Source organism: Rattus rattus, chromosome 3 (genome assembly GCF_011064425.1).
Source record: "Rattus rattus isolate New Zealand chromosome 3, Rrattus_CSIRO_v1, whole genome shotgun sequence".
In the NCBI taxonomy this organism is placed as follows: Eukaryota; Metazoa; Chordata; class Mammalia; order Rodentia; family Muridae; genus Rattus; species Rattus rattus.
The window spans coordinates 25,764,325-25,785,390 of record NC_046156.1 but is presented as its reverse complement, the minus strand read 5'-3'; the positions used below and the strand labels follow the sequence as shown (position 1 = coordinate 25,785,390).

At 41.2% G+C, this 21,066-nt stretch overlaps 1 protein-coding gene across 1 annotated transcript in view; it reads right to left on the bottom strand.

Annotated features, from left to right (window-relative positions):
* The window catches only part of Arhgef38 (Rho guanine nucleotide exchange factor 38), a 112,913-nt gene that overhangs the window by 34,663 nt on the left and 57,184 nt on the right, over positions 1–21,066 (bottom strand). The window contains exon 4 of the mRNA XM_032897295.1: positions 6,141–6,288. Coding sequence (XP_032753186.1) covers positions 6,141–6,288 — 148 coding nt within the window. The remainder of the gene's footprint in view (positions 1–6,140; positions 6,289–21,066) is intronic.

Here is a 21,066-nt window from a genome sequence, read left to right as displayed (position 1 = left end):
TCATGAATGACCCATTGAATCAAGTGTCTTTGTTTAGTAATGTGTTCTCAAGTGATGCTTCAATATGGCTACCATTCTTGCTTGATACCACACATAAAATCCAAACTAGTGATCCAGCTAGTAAATTTAAATAAAGTTGTATTCAAATTTGTTTGTGTTTACATTTTGAAAAAGATATCATATACAACCATGAGGGAACCTATTTGCAAATACAGGTCTAGGGACTGAGGAAGCACATACATAAGTACATGTTAAATGTTTTACATAGGTAAAGGTCGTACATAGGTAAATGTTTTCTGCATGTGCAAAGAAATGGGACTTTTTAAATTTATTAAATACAATCCAGCACAGGTATTTATCATTACATTTTTATCTTAATCACTGAATATAAAAAGGCTAGGCATGATCCCACAGGCCTTTAATTCAACACTCAGGAGCCAGAGGCAGGAGGATCTCTGTGAATTCAAACACAATCGTAATCTACTGACCTGTAGAATAATGTGATCAACTTCTCTGCACTCTATGTAGATTTAGGAAAATAATTGTTTACAAAGGGGTCATCATATATCTTCCCTTACAGACAAAGTTGACCGTAAACTGGCATTCTCACAGGTTTGGCCTTCTTAGTGTTGGGATTACAACTGTGCACTCTGTGGTTGGTTTGTGCACGGTATTAATTTGCTAAGTGTTCTCAAAGATAGTGCACGCAGGCCCTGCTCGCTTTGGTGGCTGCCCCTTTGCTTATGTAAAGCGAGTACTTCCATAGAAAAGCACACGGTCTGTGTCTCCTCTCACCGCCTCTCTACCCCATTTCCTAGAACATGTTTTTCCACAGGTGCAACCGCAGACCTCATGCTCCTAGTAAAGTCAGGCAGGCGTGTGTCAGCATGTGTCAGCCTCCAGGATTTTAAGCCTGCTATTTCTTCTGTGCAGATGGCTCTCCATTTAGATCTCTACAGACCTCCCTCCTTTATCCCTTCCGGGCCTCTGCTCAGATGCCCTTTCCCTGAGAAGCCTTCTCTGGAGAACCTTTGCAAAGTTCACCCTGCTTCTCACCATCCTGGTTGTCCCTATTCTCTGCTTCTTTCCCTCTCTTTCTCCCTCTCCCTCCTTCTCTCCTTCCCTCCATCCATAATGGTTGTTAATATTTCATATTATATACCACACTTCTTTAATTTATCATCTATCTCTCCAATTTGGGCAAGGACTTATGCATGATGTGTTCATTCCTGGGGCACCAATCTAAGAAGTCACACGTTTGTGTTAGGGGATCAAAGTACGTGTGAAACTACTTAGTCCTAAAAAACAATGGAAATCAGTCAGTCAAACTTAAGAAATAAAAGAGATGAAAGTTTTCTCTTAAATGTGGCAGGTAGCTATTACAAAGTAACATGATGACGTCCGTTTATCATGAGACTCATGGTCTCCCTGTGCTTTTTAACCTTTTGGAATTCAGTGAATATTTTTAATATAAAAAGATTCCATGACTTCATTCTTCAGTAGTGGATGGTCTTTGCTTGCTTGCTTGTTTGTTTGTTTGTTTGTTTGTTTGTTGCTTGGTTGTGACAGTGTAGTTCTGGTTGTTCTTTAACTTGCCCTGTAGAGCAGGTTGCCCTTGAACTCAGAGATCTTCCTGCCTCTGGCTCCTGAGTGCAGAATTAAAGGAACCTGCTATCATGCCTAGCTTTTTTATATTCAGTGACTAAGATAACAACTTAATGATAAATACCTCTGATGAATTGAATTTAATAAGCTAAAAAAATAGTCCCATTTCTTCACACATGGGGAAAATGTTTACATGTGTGAGAAGCAAGTGCTTCCTCTGTCCCCAGACCGTATTCGTAAATAGATTCCTAGACATCTTGGGAGAACTGGGTTCTGCTGAGTCTAAAACTTTCAAATGAAAATCAAAGACAAAATTACGCTGTCTTTAAAATGAATGCCTGCTGTAATTTTAGGCAATTATTGATTGACATTTAAAGAATTCCGTAGTGAAATAAATTGGCTATCTTACACCCAGTCCCTTATATACCCAGTCTTTCAATAACTTATGTCTTCTGCTAATGGAAAATTGCGTTTGTTCTAGGATTTGGCTTTTTACTTGTTTGGTTTTTATTGTAGATCATATAATATATGTAATATATAATATACAATATTATATACATAACATATTATAATATATAATATAGATATATGTAACATAATATAAATACACTGAAATTTTAAAAGTTGTTTTTTAAGTCCTGAAGGAAACATAGAGCTCTTTTCTTTCTCTTTTTTATTTCATTTACTTCAACAAAACAATCTAAAATTATAATAAAAATTAAGCATGCACTTAATGTAACATACCACTGTATATAAAGAACCCTGGCATTGTTCCAACAGAGGAAGCCATGTTCTGTAAGCAACGAGCACTGCGCTATAACTTCACCTGATTTTCTCACCACTAAAGAAGGACCACACTTTTTTTTTTTTTTGAAAGATTTTGAAGCTTTTCAGAAGGTGATTCCAGCCATGGACAGTCTAGGGAGAAGCTATTTACAGGATAAAAGAATTACCTCCCTCTCCTGCTGTGCTCATTATAATTTGACTCATGAATTAAAGGTTTTATATGGCTATCCCTTAAAGATTATGGTCCGTTTTCAACCAATGTCATACCGCAAAGAGCTGGAAGAATTCCCGAAAGTGGTTTTGATTTTTACCTGCGACCCTGCGTTTAGAATGAAAGGAGGAGGCGGTGGATGAATAAAGGCACCGCCCCTTAGCCTGTTCACTGCACACGGGCTTTTTTGCTGCTTCCCCAGGTGGGAAGGCTACAGGAGCCTGTGAGCAGAATGTCCAGAGAGCTAATGCCTAGAGAATGCCTCCTGAGCACGGGACCTTTGTTAGCCAAAAGATAAATAAATACAGATTAATTTGTAATACTAAGAGATGAGGCTAGAAATATGGACTCCAGCCACCAAAGCACTCAGAAAAGTTCTTATTTCCTCACAAACTAAACAGACTGTTGGGGCCACTGACATATAGCAGCGGCCTTAGTAACATTTCTAACTAGAGAAACTGAAGAAGGCAGCAGACAGGGTTCTACTCTAGCTAAGCAACTGCCCAGTTTTACCATCTGCAGTAATGGTAAAGGCAAAATAATGAGGCCCTCAGAAAACAACTTCTAGACTACTCTATAAGAGTAGCCAGAATTCTTAATCCTGGAACCCTCGTTCCCTACTTTTAAGAAAAAGTTACTCCCTGCTAACACACATCCTTGGTGCATCTGGCACTTGGAAACTTACACACTAAGACATACTGCCCTAACACTTCAAAACTAATTTTCTGGATTCAAATACAATTTTCTCTTATGAATGATAATGGGCTTCAGAGAATAACCAAGGTTCCTAAGCTTGAATCTCATACAGACCCAGGCAGTATGTCTGCCACCCCTTTGGAGGTTAGTCTTGACCTGAACTTACTGAGATAGTAAATAAATCAACTTTGTGTTGCTGGGTAAGCGTTCCAGCTGGTGTTTATCTCTGAGTAGAGTTTATGCTCCTGGGGGGCGAGAACCATGCGTGTATATTGAAAAACATTTTCAACATTATCCAGTACTCGTAATAAATATTTATGAGGCCCTCCATAAACATACTTTAATTTTAGCTAAAATGTAACCTAAGTCGCTTTAAAAAAAAAATCCACTTTAGCTTCTGAGGCATGAAGCTACCTCCCACGTGGCTGTTTTGCTTCAAACCCTCGTTTCAGTGTCCCTCACACTGTTGGAAATGGAGTTTGTGGCTAATGTTCATTAGGAAGGGCAGCCGCTCCTTCATTTAGCCAGTAGGAAAAGGCAGAACGACAGTAATAGCTTTGACCGATTACTTGGTGAGGGAAACCGGGGCCTGGGGGTGTTCGGGACTCTCTTTGGCCTATAAACCTGTTTGAAAACCTGTTTCTCAGAATTTAAAGCCTTATCTCAGCTGAGGTCAGTATTATAGCAACGTCAATAATGCTTCTGCACTCAGCCTGCAGGCAGACCCGCGCCGTTCACCATTGACTTTATTTTCATGGAAAGGCTGCACTGGGGAGAACAGCTCTAATTTAAACTGTTTTATTTTGATTTTTCTTTTCCTTTAAGAAATGGCTCTGCCAATACCATTTTATTTGGATTTTGTGCATTCTACACCTTAACAGAGTTGGGCAGGCCAAATTATTTCTAAAAGTCAAAATGGTTCTGAGTATACAAAATTGGACACATCGCGGGGCAGTAATTTTGAAGCTCAAAATAAAACAAAAAACAAAAAAAAACAAAAAAACACCGAAGTTATGAATTAGGTCTGAAGGCAAATTTGAGATTCTAAAATTACCTCCGTCTTTAACTGTTTCTAAAGAAAACTGTATTGAGCTGTGCTACATAGAGAATTCTATAGCAGTCTCTGTTCTCTTAGGAACCAGAAGGTTATTGAAGGCACATATGCTTACCCTCACCAGAACAGCTTCTGAGAGGCAGGCAGTCAGGATGGCTATGGGCCCCAGCTCCCTTTCTCTCCAGGTTCCTTAGGCCCTGGGTTAGATTGAAGGTAATCAAAGAAGCCAGTTCTTCGTGTGTTAGGTGATTACTTTCGCCCTACTATTCTAGAACCTGAAGGAAAGTGACATCTATTGGATTAGATCTTTCCTCTTAGTTAAGGCGAGAATTTCTTTTGGAATTCTTTTGGTAAGCAGGACACCATTATCTTACGTGAGGATAAAAATACATATCTGTGGAGAGGACTTTTTCTTCACATATAAGCTTATTTAACTTTTCTTCAGGCTGATATGGTAACATTGACCTACACTGAAATAGTCAAAACTAGCCAGAGCTGCTCACTACACACATGCACGAATTATCTGTGAACGCTGACTCCTGGGGAGTATAAAGTTTTATTTATTTCCATTTCTGGCATGTAGATGTATACACCTCATGACACAGGCCTTCAATAAATGTTCTTTTTCTTTTCTTTAGATATGGAAAAATGTTGAAGACCTGCAGTGTTTGGCCAGTAGAGGACAATAAAGTTGAAATTATATCAAAGGGTTTTTGTCTGCTTGTTTTTGTTTTTGTCTTGTTTTGTTTTAAGCCACGAGGACCAAATTAAACTAATTTTCAGTTTTGAAGCCTGGAAAGTCGTCCAGGGTGGTCTCCTCATTGTACCTCAGTGCTGCTACAGAGTTCTATCAAAGCGGGAATTCCCTTCCAAATCCCACCCAACAGAACACACAAAGGTATACTAGAGTTTCAGACTGCTGCATCTTGACTGGGACACCTCAGCTTCCTGAAACTGCTCAGTCCCTAACCTGATGCAGCCCAGTACACAAAATACAGCCCTTTTGACAGTATAGAGTCATTAAGAGGGTAAAGGCCATAGGAAAACGTGACAAGATAAGAAAAAGGAGGGTGAGTTTAGCTCTAAATGCCATACGCTAGGAAGCGATGCATGCAATATGAGGCTGGCTTCATCTGGAAAGTCAGATCAAGCACAGGCTCATAGTCCCCTTTTACAACAGATAATATCAGTGATTATTAGTTGCCTGGGGATTAACAAGAGTTCTAAGACTCTTATTCAAATGGATAGGTTCAGATTTTATAGCGAATAGGTATTTATTTTAGGAAAAAAATAATGCATATCACATACATCGTCATGCGGTACCTATGCTGCCCCTCGCATGTTTCCGGTGAGGACGGCAGAGTGTCTAGTCACCTCGAAGCTAAGTTTAGCGGGGTCCTAACGATCCTCGCAATCTCACCATGGTGACTCTGGGCAGCGCGGAAGACTATTCAGGAAGTGCACTATGGAACCAGCCCGCTCCCCATTGGCTCTTGAGAATGCATGAACAGGGGGTTTATTTTATAACTATTGTTTGACAGTATAGCATCCCCACCCCCATCTCTACAAGGCCTTCAATCTTTGTCTCCCGTGTTATTTTTAGTCATCCTGCCAAGGAGGAAGAAAAACTGATCTTGGCTTGTAGCACATCAACTTTTTCATAACGCAGCCATCCGAGCAAGCCCTGTAAAACGTTGGCTCTATGTGACCTTTCAATCCGGTCCATTGCAAGTGACCCTGGGTAAGCAATCAGAGTAGATGGGAATTGCCGATTGAAAGGGGCCTTACTTTAAGGACTGGATACAGTGGCTCAAATGTTGCTTCAGCTCCTCTTCCTTTTCGTAGGACTCTAGAACGCTGTGCGCTTCGTCATGGTGATAGCAGTAGATCTTATAAACATCCTCCAGAGGTCCTTTTATCTGCAAGAATACCTCTCCTGAGCAATATAAACAAAGACAAAATGGTCTCGTCAGACCAAAGCGGCACTTCATGCGTTATTACTCAAGGTTGAGTAACACAAAACGTCGTCTGTCCCGGCTGATCCCCACTTTATTTGGAAAGAGGCTAGGCATTGAGTGGACATTCCCTTTTCCTCTTCTTCCTCCCCGCTTTCCCCCATGTCTCCTTCTTCTCTCCTTCCCTTTCTTCTTTTCTGCCTTTTATAAAGCAAATGGTGAAGAGCTAATGGGCTGGAGCGAAGAATCACTGTTAAGAGCAGACGAGATTAGAGTGGTCTGCCCATGTTTAAATCAAGCTGTGCTACCGACTGCCTTTGACAGCTAAGAAAATGATTTCGATGCTCTGTTTCCTCACGTATAAATTACCAGCTACAAGAGGCTCAATTTCATTGAGATATAATTACAATTAAGACATGTAGTGTGTGCAAAACTCAGAGTAGATCATATACATAATAAATGTTGAAAATGGGAAAAGGTTTTTGTTGACTTATCAAAACGATAGGAAATAAAAGGTATGCCTCTTTGTTGATATTTAGTCTACTAACAACATTTTCTAAGATTCTGTGGAAGGTAAACAGAACTTAGAGACGAGAAGAATAGAGGTGTGGATGCAGAAATGGTTCAACAGTTCAGAGTGTCTGCTGATCTTCCAGAAGACCCATATTTGATTTTCAACACCCATACCGTACATGGCTCAAATCTGCCTTTAACTTCAAGTCAGGAGACCCAGCGCCCTCTTCTGGCCTTTGTAGGCCTTTGCACATGTGTGACATAAACAAAACTAAAGTGTAGAATGAGTTTAGACACACAGAACATTTCTCTACATATAAAAGAAGAAAGGATGGTCAATTTTTCCTTGTAAAGTTCAGTTGGATAGCATTGTGAAGCAGTGTTAGGAGAGTACCTTCATGAAACAGCTTAGACCAACTGTGTCCAGACATTGAATGAATCCTCTTTGATATGGTGATATAATTAGAAATATAGTGGTCCTTGTAGATACCAAATGCCAGTCTGATTTAATCACTCATTCAAGCACTTAAAACTGAGTCTAAACATTAGATGTTAAGGGTAAGGTACAGGAAACATGAGACAGGATCTATTGCCCAAAAGCATTTTAAGCTTGAGATCAGTCATTTGGAGGCTGATTTACTTCAATAGCCTGATTGAATGGATGGCAGTGATGTAGACATACTGTCTACAGTATAGAAGAAAGCCAATCTCCCTGTAGCAACAAGATTGTCTTGAGCAGGTTAAACATGTTTTATACGTCGAACTGCTTTTTTCTCTCCATGCACGAAGAGATAAGAGGCTCTTTGTACAAATTCAGAATGGATAAATCTGAGTTGGAAGCAAATAAATGATTCTTCTCAAGTCCTTCCAGGAGGTGACACTGCTGGGCTTACAGGCCAGATAGTGTCCCTGGCTTTCACTCCTCACACACCAGAGCTCTGCTGAATGCTGGCTGAGGTGGGAAGACTGTTAAAGTCAGAATTAGAAACCAGGGCTTGAGTGGTGATTTTGGGAATAGTTTTGTTGTTCTCTTTATTTATTTTTGCATCTGTTTTCCTTCATATTGTTTGGGATATTTCTAAAGTATCACACTCATTTATGGCTTTCATCCAGATTCTGGAGAGAGAGAGAGAGAGAGAGAGAGAGAGAGAGAGAGAGAGAGAGAGAGATTGATTTGGGTGACCTGGAATTAACCCAGTGAACTGTACATTTTTATGGCTGAAGGGATGAAGGATTCTTGCTATTTCTGGGATTTAAATGGGCTGATCCTTCTCCTAGCATAACTTTTGAAGATCTGCCCTTTAAGATAGCAGTCCACACAGAAAGAAAGTAAGAGAGGAATGCAAGTAAATTTATGGGGGAGGAGGAAGAGAGATAGCCTGACAAATGCATAGAGCTAAATCAGAAAGTTAAGAAACAAAGAGAATACTTCCTTTCCATGCAAGTGAACCATCGCTTGCAAATGCCCCTGTCTGTTCTTTAACAGAAGTGCCCCTGAATAGCTAGCTCTCCCCTTCATAGCGAAAGCTATTTTTTTTAAATCTCCGAGTCAAATTCTGTTGGGGCTGTAATAATAATTATTGAAGTTAAAATACATTTAAGTACTCTAATTGAAAGTCATTTATTCACCCAGAGGCCAGCTATAGCACTGGTGGGCAGAATATTTGATTTCCCTCCCAGCCCATTCTGCTTCATAATAGTGCTGATGAAGCCAGGTGTCTTGCAGCCAAAAGTGATTCCGTTTCCACGGTAACGTTAAGTCTTGGCTGCATTTCTTCAGTGGTGAAGGACAACTGCTCAGTCTAATATATGTGTGCTGGAGGGATGATTAAGAGGGGAGAAAGAAGTGAACCGAGACCAGAACCGGAAGGTAATTTCACTCTGGCAGCCTGACACAACGGCACCAGCATCCTATGAAACAAAACTATCTTCGTTTTTTATAAATTCTACAACGGAAGCCTTTTTTTTTTTTTTTTTCCTTTTCAGTAACATCTCCTCAAAGCAACTATCCTGCAAAGGAGAGAAACACACAAACACAAACAAACAAGACTCAACTGAACACTAACCCTATCTTAAATGTCTTTAGTCATTGCCTTTAAAAGCAACTTTCCAAACACAGTCTGCGTCCTGACGTCATTGTTCCTGATAGGCTGTTGCCCCTCCCGGATGTAAATGCATTCAGGTTCTTCTCATTTAATGTTCCTGTTGATTTGTCTCTTCTCTTACAAGCTCATGCCTCCCCATAAGATGGCTCATACTGTGTGGTGTGGAATCCATAGGGCTCTCTCTATATTTCCTCTGTCAGTATGCAAACTCAGGGGGAAGCCCCGATTTTCAAGGAAGCGAGCAGCTTATCCCAGGCTCTGTATCAAAAGTGGCTCAGAAAGGAAAGAACGTTTTTCTTTTCAGTTCATCTTTGTTTAACAATGATTTTACTGGATGGCTGTTTTGCACTGAGCACTACCGTTTGTACTGCAGACACAAAGCACCAACGTTTCATCCAAATAGCTTATGTAAGCCAGTGCGGGTGAGGGAGAAGAGTAGGTTTCCATTCGCTGTACCACGTGACCATGCAAAGCTAGAGTTAAGCAGCACAGACCGGAAGTGTTCAACCCAGGGAGCTGTAAGTGGGTGTAAAAGCAAGGGGATTGTGAGAGGGGTAACGTACATGGAAAAACTTGGACTGCCCTAGGACAGAAGAGATTGAAATTTGGGGTTCCGTATTGTCTTCCCCTCCCCCACCTAGGTATATTCCTATTTTCATTTTTCTTTTTTTTTTTCAGAAAGCAATAGAAAGTTTGGTTGTTCCGAGTACTTTTGGTATAAGAAAATGTGATTATTTCTCTGTGGTGCAAAAACTGAGGGAGAGGCAAAGCTGTCACCTGCTTGAGCAGCTAGACCGGGAGGCTTTTGTACCACAGAGAAATAAGCATGTCTTCTTATGCCACAAGCGTTTTGTTTTTGTTTGTTCTCCCAGATGTGCTCCACTGTATTTCTTTTCCTGTTTTGAAGGAAATATTTTAGGAGAAATACTGATTCATAGCATTTTGTTTTTAAAATGTGTGAAATGTGATACCATTAGTCATGGAAAGTTTAAAGCAGGGAGTGAATTGTAACATAACCAAAAAATTTACAAGTTCAGCTCTAAGCTCCAGTTGAGATGACGTTTTAAAAGAACTTCAGTTAAAGATTAAAGATCTGAAAGAGCTGAAGGGGCTCGAGACCCCATAAGAACAACAATGCCAACCAACCAGAGCTTCCAGGGACTAAACCACTACCCAAAGACTATACATGGACTGACCCTGGGCTCCAACTGCATAGGTAGCCTTGTTGGGGCACCAATGGAAGGGGAAGCTCTTGGTCCTGCCAAGGCTAGATACCCAGTGTACGGGATTGTTGGGGGAGGGGGACAGTAATGGGGGGTGGATGGGGAGGGGGACACCTATATAGAAGGGGGAGGGGGAGGGACAGGAAACCAGGAAAGGGAATAACATTTGAAATGTAAATAAGAAATACCCAATTTAATAAAAATGGGGGGAAAAGGATTAAATTAACTGGCTGCTGTGTGAGGGAGAAACAATCTTCTACATGGACAAGCTCCCTGAGAGGTTTGGTCTATATTTTAAAAGTTGAGTTGCAATAGCTGCAATGAAGTATATTTCTCAACATATTTTTGGTAAAGATATCTTTACACATATGTAAAAAATGGTTTTTTTCTTTAATCACTGAATTGCCATTAAATTATTTTTAGAGAAAAAAAATTTAAAGGTCTGAGTTATATCTCAAAAGTTTTCTGCGGTCTTAAATAAAACTTGCTTGTCAAGCCTGAATATTTGGAATAGAGAATGGACCAGGATGGTTCCCATAGCATGGGCAGATGTAGCCTCTGTCTGAAAGGGAGATTGGGGGTCTGGGTATGACGGGTATCACTTTCCTGGGTGACAAAGCTGAGACAAGACATTCCCAACAGAAAGAGCCTTGCTTGTAGCCTGCAGAGGATCCAAGGTGTGCTTCCTATAGCCTGGTTATCCTTCTTTGGGTGCAAGCCCAGCTGCTTGCACTAAATAAGGCTGTTTAGCCAGCAAGTGTCAACTCATTCATCCACTTCCCTAGATTAATTCTGCTCTCTGAGACTGGAGAGTATGGAGGACCGGTGAGAGTGAGTTGAGGAGTAAACATGATTTAAAGAAGCTACAATCTGTTGCCTTTAGTCCAGCCTCTCCTGGAGACTGCTGAGGGTACCCAGGGGCCCTGGTCAGAGTGTAGAGTTCCAAACAAATACAGGTAACACGTAAGACGTGCCTCCATGGTATCAAAATAGCTGTATCCCTTGGGTATCAGTATTATTGCAGTATTTGAAGAAAAACACTGTTTTCAGGAGAGCAGGCTGGGAAACTACACGAATTCTTAAAGTAACACTTCATTGGTTTTTGCTTGCATGCTTGTTTGTTTGTTTGTTTGTTTGTTTTCTTGCCTGGAGCCATGACTCTAGGTTATTTCCTGGAGCTCATAATAAGTCTCTTCTGATTTCAAAATTATTTTAGTCGAAGCTTCTCAAAAGCAGCAGCATAAGAGATGTTCAGAAGAAAAATGTGTCCATTTGGTTTATAATTCTGAGGCCATGGCGGAGAAGGAACCTCATTGGCAGGTGAGTGGCAGAGATAGGTGTGCAGTTGGGACCAGTGATGGAAACTGGACCATGAGGAGGAAAACAAGAAGAAAGGAGATGGGAGGTGTGTCCTACCTGTGACATCACCGCATCCAAAACTCTGGAAAGCTGGCATGTGGGGTCGGGCTGGGCACTTAAAGAAGAGCCTTTCTCAACTGAGGGGGCACCTTCCCAGAATTCCCAAACACGGGAGACAGCCTAACTCCTGGGCAGGACAAACCAGGGTGCATTCATGGGGCATGCAGACAGACAGAAAGTGGAATGGAAGGAACTTTGCCCTGGGCTCCTTTCTGCTTGAGTCTAGAGCTTGTAGTATAACGTGGGCAAATCAAACCCTTACCCATTTTTGTCTCAACAATGGGATGTATGCTCATTAAGTATTGGTCCTGTTCTGACATCCAATCACCCAATTATTGATTTTGGTGGCAACTCAGGATCTTGACATGAAACCTGTTTGCTTTCTGCAGACTTTCATGGCGGGACAAGAATCCTCACAGTTGACGTAAGTCAGTATCCTTTCTCTACTCAAGGTTCATGTCACAGAGGACGCCCCCACTCTCAGTTCAGTCCATGATTCTCCCACAGCTCGCTCTAGTAAATGTCTATGACACTTATCTGCCTCTAACAATGACGCTGGTCAAAACTACAGGCTGACTTAGTAACCTCTTAGCTTTCTCGTCGTTATAGTTCTTGCTGAACACAGCCCTTGGGGAAACAGTAGGCCAAAACTCTTCTGATGGAGCTTACGTGCTGGAGGAGGAGGGAGTGTGCCTTAGAGCCCATGTGCTTCAACTGTGCAGGGCTTCCCATACTCAAATACAAACAAATGGATGTAGCGTCCTTTGCTGGTTGTGAACCTGTTCTTCCGGGCTCTTCTTCCAAATTTGTAGAATTTGGATCGACAGTACACCCAGTTGAAGATAGAGGTCTGGTAGTTCTCAGATTGCTAGTAGCTGTGAGCTATGAATGTCAAAGTACACCTTCAGAAGCATGTTCACATGTGCTTTGTGAAATAAAACCATGGGTAAAGTACTCCCCTGAAGTGAAAAATGCTCACAAGGAAGTAGTTTTTCTACTTCTTACTGGAAGCGATGCCTGGATTTGGAACAGCTATCAGGGGGCCACAATTTCGAAGCATCAGGCTACAGGGTTTGTAGGAAGAAGCTATAAAGAGCTGCACAGATCCTGGAAGACAACAACAACAGGGAATTCTTGTTTCGGAAAAAAAAATGAGGCCATTTTAGCTCAGTGTGTCGTTTAGTTTTCCACTCAGAACAGGCAAATGAGGTCATCGTCCATCCAAGTGGTCTTCCCACAGCTTGAGCTGTAGGGATACAGCCACGATAAAGTCCCAGTCTGTCACCTCCAAGGCTGTATTATGCCCTGACCTTTGTGTACCTTTCAGCCTTGCCCCGACACTGCTCAGGACGGATGTACTCAGGCGATGCTCAGATGCTGACGGTGCCGAGATTGAGGGCAAAGTTCCTGTGTGTACCCTGAATAGTGTCTGACTTCTTGACCCTTCCAGGGCTCCTGCTACAGCTCGGCAATCACTCCGCTTAGCCACCAGCACAGCATCTTACCTGTACTCTTCTCAGAGATGAGAATCCTAGGACTTCCGTTTCATTGATCCAACTTGTTTATTATTGGTATAGGAAATAAATTCTAGCATCCTCCAAACCTATCCTGACCTCCCTTAGGAGACTGGGGACCCAACCCCAACACTTCAACCTAGTGACCTCTTCCTTACGAGTCTTGCTTTTCTGTGTGGAATTTTGAACCCTTGACCATGAAAACCTCATATTTGCATCATGTTCCCTGGGATTGACAGCTTTCCTGTCACTGCTTATGTGTGAGAAAAATTGTATGGTTTTCCAACTCTTCATCTGGATCTCTCCCAACACTGGCTATGGATACTCCAGTAAGTTGCTGGCCTGGATATGAATGCATATATGTATATGAGCATAGGTATGTGTACATCTATATGTATGTGTGTGTGTGTGTGTGTGTGTGTGTGTGTGTATACACAAATATCCCTTCTTCCTCTTTCCCCCTCTATCCCCCTTCCATCTCTCTCTTGGAAAATTCATTCAGATGAGGAACAGTTACTGCCCAGTTCTTATGTGTTAGGAGACAAAGCTTTAAGAGAAACCAGAACTTCGATAAAACAACAGTAGCTAACCTATGAACCTCAGACACAGGGAACTCTAAATTATTTTCCTCTGAGTATAAACTCACCCTCCGAAAAGAGTGTATGAGGAAATGCAGTTTCCTTTTCCCGAGCTTCTTCCAGTCTTTTTCTATACATTGTAGGTGTGAGGTGGGTGTGTAAAGCAGACTGCAGTATCGTCTTGACAGTCTTCTTTAAAATACTTTGAAGCATCACAGCATGCAAACACATCTAAGCAACACGATCACTAGTGCATTCTCTAATGCTGTGTAACAAACCAGGGTTGCGATGTTCAGTTACGGTTTTATGTGCTCACTGGGCTTAGCTGGATGATTCTTCTTAGACTTCGTGTTCTCTGGGCATGCAGTTGTGGGAGGACATCACTGGACAGTAAAGGGCAAAATGGCTCATTGATAAGTCTGGTCCCTTGACAGACAAGTGGCCACATGGCTTTGGCTTTGCTGGAATACTTGGATGGCTGACAGGATCTCTCTCTCTCTCTCTCTCTCTCTCTCTCTCTCTCTCTCTCTCTCTCTCTCTCTGTATCTCTGTCTCTCTCTCTTTCCATGTGGTTTCTCTGCATCATCTTTCCATCAAGAAGGAAAGAACTTTTAACTGGCATCATTACAAAAGCAGACATCAGTCTACATTCTTGGGGCTTGCCCAGTTACTGTCCTAGGGTCATTTCCATTGTACTGTATGAACAGAGTCAATGTGATTCTACCCAACTCAGCCAAGCCTAGAAGTAGCACATGATAGGTTAAACCTCCCTTCTTACAGTAAAATATATCATTGTCTATATGAATTATAAAGACCCCTAGATACCAGGAGGAACAGAGAAACCACACAATCTAAATCTAATTTGTTTCTAAAAGTTCTGAAAAGAATGTTTATTACACTTATCTCCTACGTAAAAGAAACCAAGCTTTATAAGCTTATGTGTACAATTAGCTTGGCCTGGGTAATTATGATAATAACAATTTAGTCTCACCACATATCAAGGACATGCCCACGTCTTCTTTACACTTGATTTTATTGAATCCTCATAAAACTCTTATGAGGTAAACACCACTGCCTTCAATTTCCTGATATGAAGCTGAACTTCAGTGAGGATTCATAACTTGCCTGAGATCTAGCAACAGGAAAGATGAACCCAATTCAACTTGATATTGAAAGATGTTATTATACTCTTAAATTCTACACCATCTTTTATTTTCCCTGTGCTTTCCTGCTATTTTCATAAATTATCCTATAATATATTTAATCTAAATATAAATAAGAACCAAAGCTCATCTATTTCTCTCTAGAGATTTTAAAGCACCTTCCATAAGTAGATTTAGTCTAGATTTTTAAAACCCACTTTCTGTTTTGGCACTGGGATCCAGAACACTCCTTCAGAGCTCTCAGATCTATTTATACACTTGAACGTCGTCCAAACGCCAAGGTCTGTTGAGTAAATTTCTCCTCCTCATTTATCGAGGCACCCAGAGGATCTGGCCCTAGGGCTGTGACTCACAAGCTTTTATTTGCGATGCCCGAAGACACAGAGGTGAGACACCTGCGCTTTCCACTTGGTGATAACATGAACTTGCAAACATCTCACCCAATCAGTTCATCTTACGAAATCTAGGTGGTCAAAGATGTGGGGATAGGAACGGCCCTTGAGCTCTTCATTGATGTGTACACTGTGGTAGAGGATTGTTAGAGGCCTCCTGGCACTGCGTCTGAGGTAACACTGGAATACTAAGAAACCTGACAAACATTTCCCAGACTGCGCTAACATGAGGCCTTTAACCCTTTGCTCATCAAGATTGCTGTTTTGTTTGGTTTGGTTTGGTTGGAGACAGAGTTTCGCTTTGTGGAGCCCCGACCTTTCTGGAAGTCACTCTGTAGATCAGGTTGGCCTCGAACTCACAGAGATCCGTCTACTTTTGCCTTCCAAATGCTGAGATCAAATGAGACCATTGCTTGACAATCAAGACTGCCTTCTCTGTGCGATTGCTTCTGTTCTAAATCAGTCAAGTCCAAGTCCAAAATCCACACTCCAAATCAAGTTTTCCTTCAGATTGAAAATTTTTTTCCTCCCTGACTTTTGTAGGAGTTAACTCTTGTTAGGCAAAAACATCATCATCCCCAAATCTAAAAGACTAAAAGCAACTGTTTGCTCACCAGACTTGGGTTGATGGTTGGGCAGGGTTTCCCAAAGATGGCTTGTCTCCCTGTGGTGCTGCAGGCTACAAGTTGGTGGTCAGCTGGGTCGGCAGTGTCTGGTCAGTTGGCTGAGGAGGGCTGAACTCACCTCTCCAAGGGCATTTCGATGATTCTTGGAAAGGCCGAGTGGTTTGGGCCGCTCTCTTGATGACCATATCATGCAGTTATGAAATATCATCACGTTGCCTCCATTTTTTTAGAGTCACAAGGCCGACTTGGAATCAATGCTGACACTTGTTGAATTATAGCCTTTGTCATTTTAATTTTCTGAAACATGTCTTGTAATCTTTCTAGTTATAATTCATGACTAGAGACCTTGAAAGCTTTAGCATCTTTTAACTGAGTGTTCTCTGTAAACTATAAGTTGTTTTTAATTTTAAAACTTAAACTGACTTCATACTAATAAAGGGAAATACTGAGGTAATACAGTTTCAAATGTTCTCCTTTGTTAAAATAAGCAAATTACACAATAAGTGTCAGGAGCTGACTTGTTTCTACATAAGTGTCCCTTACTTATTCTTTTAATTTCGATATGTTGGATGCTTTCTTCTGATTGAATGTGTCTACGGACTTTGGAGGCAAAATGCCACACATATGATACTTCATATTGGTCACATTGTATGCGGTTTGCAATGTGAGGCTTATATTCTCAGCTGTGCTTGACTTTGGTTGGTCATAGCAGGCTTCTTATTGTAAGGTTACCATGTTTCTTTCCAACGTCTAAAATTACTTGTGGAGGGATTTTTGAGAAGCGGAAATCTGTGCTCTCTAACTTTTTCCCAGTATATAATACATTTATTGGTGGATTTTTATATGAAACAATTATTATAATGATGATTGTCTACTAGTAAATTTTTCTATTTTTTTAAAGGTTTATTTATTTACTTTATGTATGTAAGTACACTGTTGCTGTCTTCAGATACACCAGAAGAGGGCATCGGATCCCATTACAGATGGTTGTGAGCCACCGTGTGCTTGCTGGGAATTGAACTCAGGACCTCTGGAAGAGCAGTCAGTGCTCTTAACCCCTGAGCCATCTCTCCAGCCCCAGGATTTTTCTATTTTTATCTACTCTGCCTTTATAAGTTGAAATCTACTGGAGAGTTTCTTATTCCCATTTATCTATATTGATAGATAGATATACTGATGTTTGCTGCTATTCATTTGGTTTTATCAGTTATAATTCAATACCAGTTTTATGTTTGCATACATTCATTCATTCACTCACTCATTCACTCATTCATTCATTCATTCATTTAGTGTGTGCGTGTGTGTGTGTGTGTATGAATCTTTACAAGTGTATATACAGATGTGTGAGCCTGTCCGTGTGCCTGTAACGGTCAGAGGAGGCGGATACTGAGCATCTTTCTCTGCTCTCTGCCTTATTCCTTCGAGACAGAGTCTTTCACTGAACCTGGTCCTGCCTGTTTTCAGCTGGACTGGCAGCTGGCTCGCCTCACGAGCCCCCTGTGCTCGTTTCTGCCGCTCAGCACACAGCACTAGTGTGCACTGCCACACTCGGCTTTTTACACGGCGCTTGGGATTCCCAACTCTCTTCCTCACTCTTGTGCTTGCGCTGCAAGTGCTTCACCCACAGAACTGTCTCAGATCAAAGTTGTCAAATTTGTGAGCCATATTTTTATTGGGGAAAATAATCTGTAAATACAGAAGCGTCCAATAAGCTCAGAAGATTCTGGTAAGTGAAAGATATTAAAAGTCTAATCGCACATGTCAGCATTAAAAGGTGCATTTATTTGAGCTGAGACACTTTCAAATTTTCTGTCATTTTGCCTTTGTTTGGATTCTTTCTTTTTCCAAGTAAAAAAAAAAATCTTACCAGATTATTTCTATTTATAATTTTTAATAGTTTTCAAACTGTGACACTGTAAAAATCTAGTAAAAAAACATAATTTCATCATGTTAAAGAAGAGTGTCAAGCCAAGCCTGGTGGTTCCTGACTGTGATCCCAGCAACCAGGAGATGAGGCAGGGGATTGTAATGATTTCCAGGCCAGCCTGGGCTATATAGAGTGAAATGCAATTTCAAAAATTGAAATAAAATAAAGTAAATTAGAATTGTTCCATCAAAAGCTTCTTTCTATAGGCCCAATGTATGAAAGTTCAAGTACAGAATTAAAAAAAAAATTGTACCACATGAGCTCTTTGTTTAATTTTTAATTTCATAATATGTCTTGGTTAGGATAAATTCCAATGCCTTTTTGTTTATAATCTGTTTTCCATAATTGCAGCCTATGAACGTCAAAAATCTGAAGTTAATTCTTGTTTGCTAAATAGCTTGACTGCTTCTCATGTTTCTGAGGACACCGCAGTGCCCTTCCACACCTAGGCCTCTCCAGAGAGCAGCCCACAGCCACTGTGGGGCACCTTTGCATTTCGAAATCCTGGTTAGTGAGCAGAAACAAAGACCTTGTTGATGGCCAGGCATATGATGATTTGATAGTTTAACAGCACTCTATCTTCAAATATCACCTGTCACATGCATGCTATTTTCATGTATGGAGAAATCTGCATAAATTTTGACTAGTTCTTATTGAAATAAAATACCAGCTTCATAATTTCCATACTATAATCGACTTCTTTACTATAGATTTCATTTGAGTAAAGACACTGTTTTTCTGTGAGCTGCTGCTTTACCGATGTATGCTCACATTGTCAGTTGCATTCGCAATATCATATTTTTGATGATTTATTTTATTTTCAATTATCTGTGTGTGTATGTGTGCGTGCGTGTGCGCGTGTGTATGTGTGTGTATGCATGTGTATTCGTGTGTGTGTGTGTGTGTGTGTGTGTGTGTGTGTGCGTGCGAGCACATGAATGTAGGTGCCCACAGAGGCCAGGAGAGTGTGTTGGGATCCCTGAGGTTGTGAAGGAGGTTGTGAGCCACTGAACAGGAGTAGAACTTATGTCCTCTGCAAGAGCAACATGTGCTCTTGACCACTAAGCTGTCCCTTCAGCCTCTACAATAATTGAACTTTTAAGTCTTGGTGACAGTAACACTTACAACGAAATCAGATAATCAATGTTTGAATAATAAATTTCCCCCAAGTTGGTTCCCGATTCTGCAATATTGATTTAAAAACAGAACTGTTATTAGAATAAGCTGGTATTTAATTTGCTTTATCAACAGGAACATCCACCGTTTAACCTTAAACCTCAATTATTGGTGTCATACGGGAGCCACTGTTTCACATTTTACAGATGCACAGAAGACCGGAAGTAAGGTTAAGTGGAATTAATGGAGGCCAACTGTTATCTGGGGTACACGAGCACTCTTGCTGTTGGGAGTGGCTTGCAAACACTTGAAGTATCTGTATGTGTCTGTGCCCAATCACCAGCTTTGAGCAATCTTTTGAAAACAATGACTAATGTTTTCGGATAGTAATGTTGCTGCTTCTTCAGCAGATTTCTGTCGCCTGGTTGGTTTGTGGTCAGAGAAGGCAAAGGCAAGGTCCCTGTGATGTGTGAAGTAAATACACTGAGTTTCCTATCTTCCCCGTCAGCTTTCTGGAGAAGCAGAAAATGAATCCTTACAACATACCAATACATCGAGCCTTTACTTCTGAAGGCCTCATTGCAAAATGAATACACATAACCAAATAATAACAAGAGCGGTGGAGATACCGTATAGAACACATGGTCTGACTATAGCTACAAAAACACCAGACGCTCCCAAGCAAAACCGCCTGCCTCTTTTGTCCACACGGGTTTTACATGCATCTAATCTGCAAGTCCTTGCGGGTCCCACCGACTCCACTGACTCACATCCTGGTGGCCTCATGCTTCCCATAGGTCATAGTGGGTGCTGCACAGCATAAGCCATGGCACAACTAGCTGCTGTACTCAGTGATAAAATGCAGCATCAAATATACTTTCCGGGGCCACCAGAACAATGACGGACGGCTTACAGCTAGTGCTCAAGGCTCTGTGTCCTCATTGGATCAGCCAGTGCCCTGGGCGTGGCACTCCAAAGTGCTAGGAAAGGCTGCGTTTCAGTTTTCTGTGTGCCACGCTGTTTAGCTCAGTTAAGGGCCACGCCTCTCACAGCTTACCGCGAAAGAGACTGCATTAGGGCTGAACTACTACGAATTTCTATTTCGTTTTCGGTATTATCTGTCCTTATTCCGTATCTCCAGATACATTCCGCAGTTCTCTTTTACATGATCCTTCACACCAGCTTAGCCCCTTCCCGTTTTCTAAACACGCCTGCTAGTCTCTTAGTGCTAAATGGATAAAAAAAAAAATCCAAAATCTTGTCCAACCTGTAACATTCTTGCCAAAATATTACTGATGCCTTTGTACCTACACAATATCTTATAGTCTTCCTCGACCTTTATCCAACATGCTCTCATTAATGGGTTGCCGTAGTGTAAAGGCGCTCGGGGGTTGTTTCAGACACACATTTGCTTTCAGGAGGGATTTTAGTGAGAGCTTCGGAAAGTTAGAGGTAAGTCTTTCCATCTCCCTCTGCCCAGCAGTGCCAACAGCATCTTCCTTTTAAAGCATGCTGTGTATAACTACTCACGGGATGGGTGGAGCAATGGCTAGCGATCCCTGCTAAGGTGAAGATGCACAACCTTACAAAGAAAGGAAACACTGTCACAGTCTACTGCATGTGTTGAATCAGAAGATGGAATTTAAGCCCCACTGAGTCTTTTCACTCACCTTTCCATACGATTAGCTTGCTGTCTGAAGTTTGGACCTGCATGGATGCTAAGTAAGAATAGTTTTGTCCCTTTTTACAGCTCTAATGTCCACTGAAAAAGAGAATTGGATAAAGATAGAAAGTGTGTGTGTGTGTGTGTGTGTGTGTGTGTGTGTGTGTGTGCGCGCGCGTTTGTGTGTGTGTTTGTATGTATGTTTGTATTTATGTGTATGTTTATGTGTGCATTTGTTTATGTGTGTTTTGTGTGTGTGTGTTTGTGTGTGTTTGTGTGTGTTTGTGTGTGTGTTTGTATTTATGTGTGTGTTTATGTGTGCGTTTGTTTATGTGTGTTTTGTGTGTGTTTGTGTGTATTTGTGTTTGTGTGTGTTTATGTGCTTGTATTTATGTGTGTTTGCATGTGTTTATGTGTGTATTTGTGTGTGTTTGTGTTTGTGTGTGTTTTGTGTGTGTTTATGTGTGTGTTTGTGAGTGTGTGCATCCATGCACATGCTTCAAAGAGACGTTGCACAGAG